Source organism: Drosophila mauritiana, chromosome 2R, assembly GCF_004382145.1.
Source record: "Drosophila mauritiana strain mau12 chromosome 2R, ASM438214v1, whole genome shotgun sequence".
NCBI lineage: Eukaryota > Metazoa > Arthropoda > Insecta > Diptera > Drosophilidae > Drosophila > Drosophila mauritiana.
In genome coordinates this window covers 19,902,477-19,912,630 of record NC_046668.1, presented here as the reverse complement: position 1 = coordinate 19,912,630, position 10,154 = coordinate 19,902,477, and the positions used below count along the sequence as shown (strand labels likewise).

General features: G+C 45.8%; 2 protein-coding genes across 6 annotated transcripts; both read right to left on the bottom strand.

Annotated features, from left to right (window-relative positions):
* Window positions 1-465: 465 nt before the first annotated feature.
* Window positions 466-1,972, bottom strand: LOC117136783. 2 transcript variants are annotated; one of them, XM_033297838.1, is made up of 2 exons: window positions 1,159-1,972; window positions 466-989 (listed from the first exon to the last, which is right to left on the bottom strand). In XM_033297838.1, exons 1-2 carry the CDS (start codon window positions 1,515-1,517, stop codon window positions 980-982), a joined length of 369 nt encoding a protein of 122 aa, XP_033153729.1. In that variant the 5' UTR covers window positions 1,518-1,972; the 3' UTR covers window positions 466-979. The 2 variants fall into 2 exon arrangements, with proteins under 2 accessions (XP_033153729.1, XP_033153728.1); XM_033297837.1 differs by having other exon boundaries at window positions 466-1,027; window positions 1,159-1,971.
* A 1,077-nt stretch (window positions 1,973-3,049) lies between these two features.
* Window positions 3,050-4,977, bottom strand: LOC117138130. Of its 4 annotated transcripts, none has more exons than XM_033299997.1 (6): window positions 4,817-4,977; window positions 4,672-4,731; window positions 4,278-4,614; window positions 4,087-4,155; window positions 3,659-4,022; window positions 3,050-3,605 (listed from the first exon to the last, which is right to left on the bottom strand). In XM_033299997.1, the coding sequence occupies exons 1-6, from the start codon at window positions 4,846-4,848 to the stop codon at window positions 3,418-3,420; spliced, it is 1,050 nt and encodes a 349-aa protein (XP_033155888.1). In that variant the 5' UTR covers window positions 4,849-4,977; the 3' UTR covers window positions 3,050-3,417. The 4 variants fall into 4 exon arrangements, with proteins under 4 accessions (XP_033155888.1, XP_033155887.1, XP_033155889.1 ...); XM_033299996.1 differs by having other exon boundaries at window positions 3,051-3,605; window positions 4,209-4,614; window positions 4,817-4,976; XM_033299998.1 differs by having other exon boundaries at window positions 3,494-3,586; window positions 3,644-4,022; window positions 4,209-4,614.
* Window positions 4,978-10,154: the final 5,177 nt, after the last annotated feature.

Sequence of the window (10,154 nt, the reverse complement as noted above, 5' to 3'; positions counted from 1 at the left end):
GCCTGTCAATCTGCGTTTAAAATGCCTCTGTGCGGATTTTTGCATTTACCGCCCGCAAACCCGACCACGCCGCCACTCCACCGCCACCCCGCCGGCAAGTGCAATCAAAATTGCAAATACAATAATATGAAAAGCACAATGAAATCAATGGAAATACCTCAAGCTATGTAAATGGGGCAGCTCCACCAACTGAGCAGCGGTGTCCTGGACATGCACACGGTGACCCCCAGAGCCAATGCCAAATACACACGGCCCCCAGCCCACAACCACCCCCAGCACCCAAAAACCCAACACATTGCCAAATCAGGCTGGCTAAAAGGAGAAAAGGTCGCCGACCTACTCTTTTGCCGTTTTTCGGCCACTTCCTGTTGCGTATTTTGCCCTAACTCAACCAGGCTGTTGGCCAAATGACTTAAACTAAGTCTAATTGCTAATGCTAATCTTTATTTACTTAAACCACATCATATTCAAGAAAATGATTAGAAATGCAAGAGTTAGTTCATAAGAGAAGAAGCCACCTTCGTGTCTGATACCTTTTAAAATGTCTGATGTTGCTCGAGGGCCAGGGTATTTGGCCTTCGTTAAGGATACTCTGAGATACATCCGTGCTCCTTTTTTATTCGGCGTTGCTGATGGGGGTCTGAATGCTGTGGCTGTTGCTGCTGCTGTTGGTAGTGGGACGGCCTCGTAATCAGCATTTGTGGCGCTCGAGGTCATCCGCAAAGTCTGCAGGCGTTGTCGGGTCGGAGTCGCCGTTGCCGTCTTCATTGTTGTTGCTGTTGTCGTGTTGCATGTGCCACAGCGGCAACAACAACGAAAGTTCCGTATGACGCCGCTTCATCTTCCTGTTTTCGGCCGTGGGCAAAGTTCTGGGTTGGCTGGAATATTATAATTACAAGCGAAACAGGCCCCAGAGCTCTGCTCTCCTCTGTTTCGAGCCCAGGCATCAGCTTTGGCTTTGCCTGTATCTGTGGCAGCGTCACAGTGCACTGGAAACAAATCAAATGTATCCTTTCAATGATGTGTCCTAAAAATGTGATTAGTCAAAGAGGGTCGTATGTAAATTGCTGTGTTGAATAAATTAAAATCCACAATTTATATTAGGTTTTTTTTTGCATTTAAGGACTGCAGTACCCATCTATTTCTTTTCGTGCTCACCTGTATCTGAAGCTTTTGCAGCCATGACGACGAGGTGGAGACACTGGCGACAGCGAGTGGGAGTGAACGGGGACGAAGATCCTGATAGCAAAATGAAGTCGAACCAGCGCCAAAGGTGTTCGCGCTGACGTTGTGACAGTTTCAGTTACCGTCTGTCTCCGTCTGGAGGAGTAGGTGAGCAAGTGGGGCTGGGTGAACCAGGGAGCTGGGGAACACTGAGTGTAAGCCGGTTGCATGCGCCTGTGTCGTACAGCTGTTGCCACTGCCACTGCCACATGCAGAGGCACAGCTTGTTGACTGACTGATGCGTCCGGAATGGCGCTGATGAAGAGCTCTAAGCCCGGCTGGAACAACTTCATTTCGGCTGGAGTTCGTGTGAAAATTATTGAGATACATTTCCCCCAGCGATGGGCACACGGTCGAAAACGAGATGTAGCCCCCCGCAGCAGTTCGTCCCCGTCTGGGGCCCTTCTACCGCTCCTCTAAGCGGCGGACATTGGCGATTATCTTGTCCACGACTGAGAAACAAATGAGCGTCGTAGTCGCACTGAGCCAGATATATTGCCCCAGGGACATTTGCCGCATTGTTGCTTCAAAGCAGATAGGTTTCGGTCTGTATCTGTATCTCTTACTGTATCCGTTTCTGTTGTGAGTGTTTCAAGGTACGGAAAAGAGTTCCCACATTCACTATATGTGAGAATATCGCCTTCAGTTCAATTGGCATCTATTTTGGTGGGAGCCTTCCAGCCAAGTTGGCATACTTGAGCCCTGGGATGGACCAACTGTATTAATAGACCCGCTAATGGAGCATGGTTTCAAAAAAATAGACGGAAATGAATGTATCTGATTAATATATCCAATAAAATACTAATTAATTTGTTGCTCATTAAATGCTTGGGAAATGTTTAAATAGGCTTTATTAATGGTGGGCAGTTTAAGGGGAAACCCTATAAATAATACTACACTTTCTTTGGGATGATGGGAAAATCAGAAGTTTGCCGATTACGATTTAAAAAAAATCGCATTGCTAATATTGCCGCATGCGTTATCTCTGCGGCTAGGAAATTCCAAACTACCATCCACTTCTGGGAAATATTATTATTGCAAAAGCAGCATCTTCGATTGTATTTTAAACTTTCACATATACAGTGAGAGTGTGAATATAGTGCCCCTCATAAAAGAGTGGCTACTGATAACAAATATTTATAAGTAATGGACGAATACAATTTTAGCATCTTCTAATTAAAGCTTGGGATGATAAGTCAGCCTCTTTGCTTTATTTCGTCTAGAAGCGAGTTGGATTTCGTTGCTGTCAGGCCAGTGGGCAGATTCCATATTCAGATAGTGAAAGAGGATGGCTGAGAATAGGAAATCGCCCGCCGGCCATCCGCATCCGCAAGATACACTTCGTCCCGTCCGCTTCGCAGATACAGATAGTCCGCATTGTTGTGTTGTGTTTACGTTGTAAATGGTTGTTGCAACTACCACTTTCGACTGCCTTGATTTCGGTGCCTCGAACAGGTTCGATGTTCGCTGCCTTGCGGTTCGCTGCCGAAAAGTATCTGTGATTTACGAGCGTCTTTAGCCGCTCACAAAAATATTTTCAAATTACACAAATTGTGCCATGCCGGCCAAAGTTGGCGACTCCGGCCCTCGGGGGTTAATGCCACGGATTAGTCGGCCTTGGGCTATGACATTTATCGAATGTCAGGGGTACGGAGGCAGCGGGTGAGGGAATGGGGCGGCAGGTGTATAAAGAATGGCCATCTACTGTTTTTCCACTTTGCATTCCTTTGTGGACAATGGAATTTCAATTTGCCGGCGACGCAATGTTTTTGCAACACGCGCTGGCAATTTAAATTTATGCATGAGCATTTTCTAATACCACTTAGAATAACAGAAATAATTTATTATTTTTAACACTTTACAATTTCCGCGGACTCTGTGTGTGCTCTCGTTTGTGCGTGTGTGTGTGCGCTTTTGGTACTATTTTGGCAAAACAACACAGTTTAATATTTGTTTTTCATTTGTTAGCCTGGCACCACGCGATTCAGGTGGCAAATGAGGGGCGTGGCAGAGTGCAAGAGGCGTTGGAGCGCGAGTCCTATTCAACACTTTGTTGGCGAGCGAAAAAAGAGCCAAAATATCCATTTATAAATATTTTACAATAAATATTTCACCATTGAAATAGAACTGAATAATAGAGTTCGCTGTTGTTATGAACAATGTTTTGATTAAATCTTCAAATCCGCTGGCCCATCAGAAAATGGGCGCTCTGAGCAGACGCATCAAATAGTAGTAAGCCTTCATTGGCAGTCTAGAGGTTTTCATTTTTGCCTGATACCGGCCTTCTTCGTTCAGATTGCTAGTAATATCGTAGCACAGGATATAGACCAAGTACGCCAGGGTGGCCACAAAAATTAGCAAACTATAAAAGTAGTGATCATCTGAAGAAAGGCGATAGTTCTGAATCGATTCGACTTACTATTGATATTCTTACCAATCACATGCAGCGCAAGTTGAACCTGCTGCGAAGCGCGGTCCTCAAGCACTCTTCCCAAATTTGTATTTTCAAATGTTTCCACTGGATCTTTCTGGACCTCTTTGATAAGAACATCCCGATTGTGGGTCCCAGTATTCCGAGCTGCTCTTTCAAACAGTATTTTGAGGGTCTTCTTTGGGTTATCGGAGTATCTAAAGGATTCCACATCTGATTCGGATTCAACCAGACGAGGTTTAACTTTGGCTTCCTGTACTTGGATCGGTGGCCGGTTTGTTGTGGCTGGGGCGTCAGGCGTTTTTGAAGGTAAGATCACTGGTTCGGCACAGAGGTATTGATAGCTTTCGGGAAGCCTGCGTGTTAACTGATGGGTTGGTTAAGGAAAACTGAAAAGTTCATTCTGTATTTCAAAGCTTATAGTATCCCACCTTAGTAAACGTTTTTAAGTTTAGGGGTCCGGCGACGTTTTCATCATTTTCCCGTTTTTTTCTTTTGATCTGCGAAAATTCAGTCAAATATTAAAAAAAACTAAGAGTTAATTCGCAAGTACCCTCTTTTTTGTGCACTGTATAGTGGAAAAAGAGGGAGTTCTTTTTCTGTGGTGCCCGGCGTCCTTTACCTTCGTCCGATCCCTAACTTTCAATTGTTCCTTTAGATCGAAAGACCCCTCATTACCCTGACCAATGGGAATGGCTTTAACCGGCTTCGACTTCTCACATTGAATCCTCCCGCTTCCATCTGCACACTCGCAATCCGAGATCCCGGCTTCCTCCTGATCCGTGAGTTGGAGGGAGAGGTCATAGAGATTCTTGTTCTGCGACTGCGAACTGCGCTCCTGGATGCTGGGCAATTTTGGGGAAGCTATCAGGTGACGATCCCCTATGACCCTGGCTGAATCAATGCGAATGAATCCATTTAAGTCAACTGAGGTGCGACTCGAATAAATCGAAGTCAGTCTAGGGTAAAAGAAAGAATGGGATGCAACTGGAATATTGGGCAATGTAAATACTAACGATTCGGCCACAAACTTCTTGGGTTTGTACAGCTCAACCAAACATTTGTCAAAATCTTTTCTAAAAAAAGAATACTATATAGAATAGAATGTATAATATAGAATAGAATGTTAAAATAAGGCTATATTCATTGGATGTCACTTACGGACTTTTTGAAATAGCGTGTAAGCGTTGCATATTTATCAATCGCCGATAAAAAGAGTTTAAATAAAAATAAAAACCTGTATTAAATTTATTGGGAGAGAGTGAAGCAAAAATGTGTTGTTGTTTCTATTTATTCGATTTGAGTGTCAAGGGCTGCTGTGCCGTCGATTCCCTGGGGGCACATTTCACACATTTTCGCATTAATATGCAATTAAAGCGAATAGTTGCAACTAGTTGCAGTTGCAGTTGCGTGCACCGTTAGTTGCGCAGGCGCATGTCCTGCGGCACTACTCCACGACCCATCCTGGCGATCGCTCGCGGCGCTCCTTCAGCTTCCATCTCCGGCTGTTTCCGTTTCCGTCCCTCCCCGCCACTCCCCTCGCCGGCGCTCATCAAAGCGTCTAAGTCCTGCGGCAACATTAACACAGCGAAGCGCAAGGACCTCGCTGCCTCGGCCAGCGTCGCTGCCCGCCGCAGGACACTTTTTCACGCAGCGACGCTTTTTCGTACAGTCATCGTGCAGCAAAAGCGGTTCCCATCCGCAGCTCCTTCAACTTGGTTCCGCACTTTGTACATAAGTCGTTGTACATAAACAGATAGACACTGTTGGAAATTGATAAGTGAAATGACTGAGATAAGTGAGAGCTTGCAATCTGTTTAAACACACATTTAAATAAGTATCCAGAAAGTTTATATTCCTACTATTTACTTATTGCTTCTTTTATCTTCTGAAAAATGATTCATTGCTGTCAAATGCCGCTTATATTTCATATTTATTTTCTGTGTATAATTACTTTACTCACTTATTGCTTATCACTCGAAGCTTATTCTTTAAATGCTTTGCAAAAAGCAATAATAGTATAATGCTTAGTTTTAGTAATACATTTTTTGCGAAAGTGTAAACCTTACTGGCGGCCATTTGGTATGGCGCAACTAAAATGCAGTTGTTGTTGCTTCTTTCGCTTTTCGCCGTATTTGTCTTCTGCTGCTTTGGAATTGTTGGCGGTTCTTTGCCAGCGCCTGCGGCTATTTGAGGCAAGAAGTTGGCCGGCGGGCTCCGGCGGACAGCCAAAGCAGCTGACAGGACGACGACCGCCAGACGACGGGACAGGACGCTCGACTTCGGCTTTGACTTGAAGAGTTGACTGCCATTCGCCGGCTGGCTTTAATTGCGTTTGATGTTCGCAAAAAGTGTGTAGGTTGCTGGGTGGGTGCCAAATAAAGAATTCGAAAGTCAGAAGCCGAAATTGAATTGCAATTCATTCAATTAAAAGGGGCGGAGTGGGTGTGGTGCGGCAGATTATTTAGATGCCTAGAAACGCACTTTGATTTTGATTTTGTTGCATGCAACTGTCAGTTGCACGCATTTCCAAGCGAATGCATTTGCACAGAGCTATTCAAAGGGGGGTTTTCGATGGGTTGGGCTGGGGGAAAAGCCTTGTTTGTTGCGCTTATTCATTCGAATGTTAATTAAATTGTATTTAAACTGCATCGACTTTTGACATATGCCTCGTCTGCGCTGCCTGCTCACTGAAGTGACTAATTTGATCAGAGAAAAAGTCTCGTTTATGAAATGCACATCCTTTGACTGGCGAAAATCAGCATTAATACAGACTGGCAATTTAATGCATAACTGCAGTATTGAAATTCATATTTTTAAAACCAAACGCCATTAGCCAATGAAAACATTTATTACTCGTAGAATTATTAACAAAGATTTTGTGGAAAAGTGAAAGGGCTTACTTATATTAAATATTGCTCAAAACCGGGATAACTCGTTCTACTTATTTTACATTTAAACGAATGAGTCGAATGGCAGACAGGAAACGTCATCAGCAATGCGGCATGAGTTCCGTTGCATTTTTGAATGCACTTCCTGTCGCACGGGAAATTAAAATGCTGCCTATGCCTATGCCCACGCGGCGTATGTGTAATATGCCCCAATATTATGCACACTCGGAGACAATGCTCCTCCGAATGGCAGAACCGAATGCCAGATAAGCGTGGGCTCGTCGTAGTCACCATAATCATAGTACGGAATAATAACAATGCCCGGCTCCGTTCCCGAGTTAAGAGTCATTAAGCGTCGTTTTATGGGCATTGTGTGGGACAGAGCTCCTCCGACGGCTGCCATCCTGTCCGGTCCCGGACAATTGGTATGCATATTTGGCTATTAAGTGCAGCTCGGAGAGTGCGGGCGAAAGAGTTATCTTCAAGCCACTAAATTGCAGCCCGATAAACGCGGCCAAAGCAGGCGGCATTATGGCCGCAAAGAGGTGGTAGAGGGGGCTAGCCAAAACTTTTGGCTACCATCGGCCATCGTATCAGCTGAAAGAAATTTTAATTAAATGTCGCCGCAAACGATGCGGTAATATGCAACGAGTCGAACGTAGTCGAGAACCCATGGGTGTCGCCGGGCATGGGCGCATTATTTTAGCGTTCAATATGATTGCAGCCTGGCGGGCCATGCCACTCGGCTCAATTTATCACAATGCTGCCACATGGAGCCGGCCAAGCTGCGCCGCTTGACCACAAATCAGGATTCGAAAATGATCCTGAGCCAGAGCCGGAGCCGGAGCCGAGGCTGAAGCCTCATGCCGCTGTCAAGCGCCTCGACTGCACTTAATACCGTTTTCTGACTGCCGTGAATTGCATTTCATGTGTCAGCGTTTTTAAGCGCTTTCAGCCCGCGGCATTGGCTCGGTTCGGTCTGCCGATTTGGGGTCTCGAATTGGCGTCCCTCCCCTCCTACCTCTCCTTCCCTTCATTGACGGCTAATTTGTAAAGTGTGGACTGAGCGCTTCCCCTAAACGCGAACTCAGCTCAGCTATTTAATAAGCCAACAATGCGGGAAGTAATGCGAAAAGAAATGCTAAATCCTTTGGCCCTTGAACTGCCCTCGGTAATGCGATGAGTTGCGATGGCTGCGATGACCTGGGATTCGGAATCGGATTGGGATTGGGATTGGGTTTGGCCACTGTCCGAGGTTGGAGGTCACAATCACAGTAGCCTTGCAGCAAGGGTGCGCTAGGAGTCCACAGTGGGCACTGGCTATCTATCACTCTGAATTAATGCAGATTACTTGAATTTACATAGTGCTTAAATCTAGTTAATCAGTTAGCAGATACTAAGTAAGTTACTTAAGAAGTGTACGAATTAGAAGAGTTTAGTCCTATATAGCTTACTAGTTTTTGGCAGAGTTCTTAAACGGTCTAACTTCCCTCACCTGGCAGATATCACTGTACCTTTTACACGTTGGTTTCAAAAATTCATCATTGTTGGCTGCTGCTGCATTGTTGCCAAAACCCGCTGCTGCTGCTGCTTCTGCCTCTCCGCCGCCCTCCCCCTCAGCCAGCTCGCCGCTCCCCGCTGCTCGTGCAGCACAGCTTCCCCACTTACCGCAAACCGAAACTGACTGATGCCTGGGAGCTACTTTTGGGATGAAATATTATAATTACAAGCGAATGTCCTGCGGCCAAGGAGGAGCAGGAGCAGACGGGGGCGCGGCAGGGGAGGGGAGCGGCTCTGGTTTCCCGGAGGGGCGGACGGAACGGAATGGGATGGGATGGAGCGACATCAGCCAAGCATCAGGCAGTTCAAATCGCAACTCTCGCTCGCTCTCTCCTGCTCTGTTGCTGTTTCTGTCGCAGTCTGTGCTTCGGTGTTTTCGCCCTTGGGGCATTCGCATTCGCATGCCCCACCCCCGTGGCGGCACCCCCTGTTCTGCTTCTTCTTCAGTCGCAACATGTTGGAACGTTGTGTTTATATGGTCTATCCTGCCGGCAAAAGGATACTTTAGATGGCGCTGTGATAAGCCTTGAAAACTGGTTTCAATGTTTCCAACATGTTCGATGCGGCAACAGTTAGGAGTGGGTGGTTGGGTGGTTGGGTGCTTTGGTGGCAAGGTGGCTGATTAGTACGTAAAGGGGTGCGGGACGGGGTCTCGCCCGTTATTAATTGCAACTGAAAGGCTTGCAGGTATTTATTAAGTTTTTGTTCAATTTCTAAAACTGGCATTTCCATGAGGCTTCGTCCCATCTTATTTTCACTCATTTCATTTATATTAATTTAGTGTGCGTCACTCACACACACACGCACACACAATCAGACACATTTGTGTCCTGTACATACGGCTGTCAGCTTTATTGAAAATTAGCCTGCAGTTAATTTAGCATGCCATTAAATTTCTACATGCCCCTTGTCGTTCTGGGCCCAAAAGTAATGCATGCAGATTATAACTTAAATATGAAATGTCACGCATTGACAGGCATTTTTGAAAAGTGTGCAGCAGCAACAGCAAGTTTTACACCTCGGGGCCAATCCGTTTATGGTCCGGAGTCGGAGTCGGGGTCTCCGAGCTGGAGAGATGGATATGGATACGGACTCTCGGATCAGCATCTCACGCCATGGGTAGCCATGGCCACAAAAGGCAGGCCACAGCAGAAACAGGAATTTATGGGGCCTTTTGTATTCGCTCCGAGGCGAAAGTGTTCAGGGGGGGATCGAAATTTGGCTGGAGCTGGGGGTTTGGGATTGGGATTGGTACTGGTACAGGTATTGGTACTGGGACCGGGCTTGGAAATGGAAACGGGAAAGGTATTCGGACTCGAGACTCTTTGGAGTTGACAAGGGTCGCATGCCAACTGGAGGCAAATGTGAGTGGAACTGGCTGCATTAGTTTTGTTTCAACTACCAGAGGCCTAAATAGTTTATCGTCTAATCAGTGTGAAGAGAACAAAGAAATATTTTAGTATTCCAATTACCACAATTAGCAGAAAAAAGATTTAAGCCCAATTTTAACGGTTTACTTTATTTATGATTCATTTATTTCATCATTACTTTATTTCACATTACATTCTTGCTGATTTTGAATAAACTTATTGCTCAAGTATAGCAAGCATATATACCTCTTCCCCATCTGTGAAATATTTAAATAGCTCACTCCAGTTGAAGATCTTAATCGGTTTCGCTTAACTGTTTCCCTTTTGGGCCAAAAAGTGTGCAAAGCAATTACGAACTATCTGCCACACTACAGTGGCTACTCCATATGCTGAACAACTGATTCAATTCAGTGGACGACTGGTCGCGGCTTCCGTTTAATTGTGTGGCTCACACGCATGCTGCACGTTTTTTCCCCACCAAAATCGCCAACCTTTCACCTGCCGCCCCCTTCGCCTAAATGCTCGAATGCAGTTCGTTTCCGTGTGTGTGTGTGTGCGTGCGAGTGTGAGTGTGTGAGTGGTAGTGGGTGGATACTCCTCACGTGTAACAGATGTCTGTAAATTGCTTTACTGACTGACTGACTCGCCAGTTGGCTGTTGGCGGTCGCTTAACTGCTG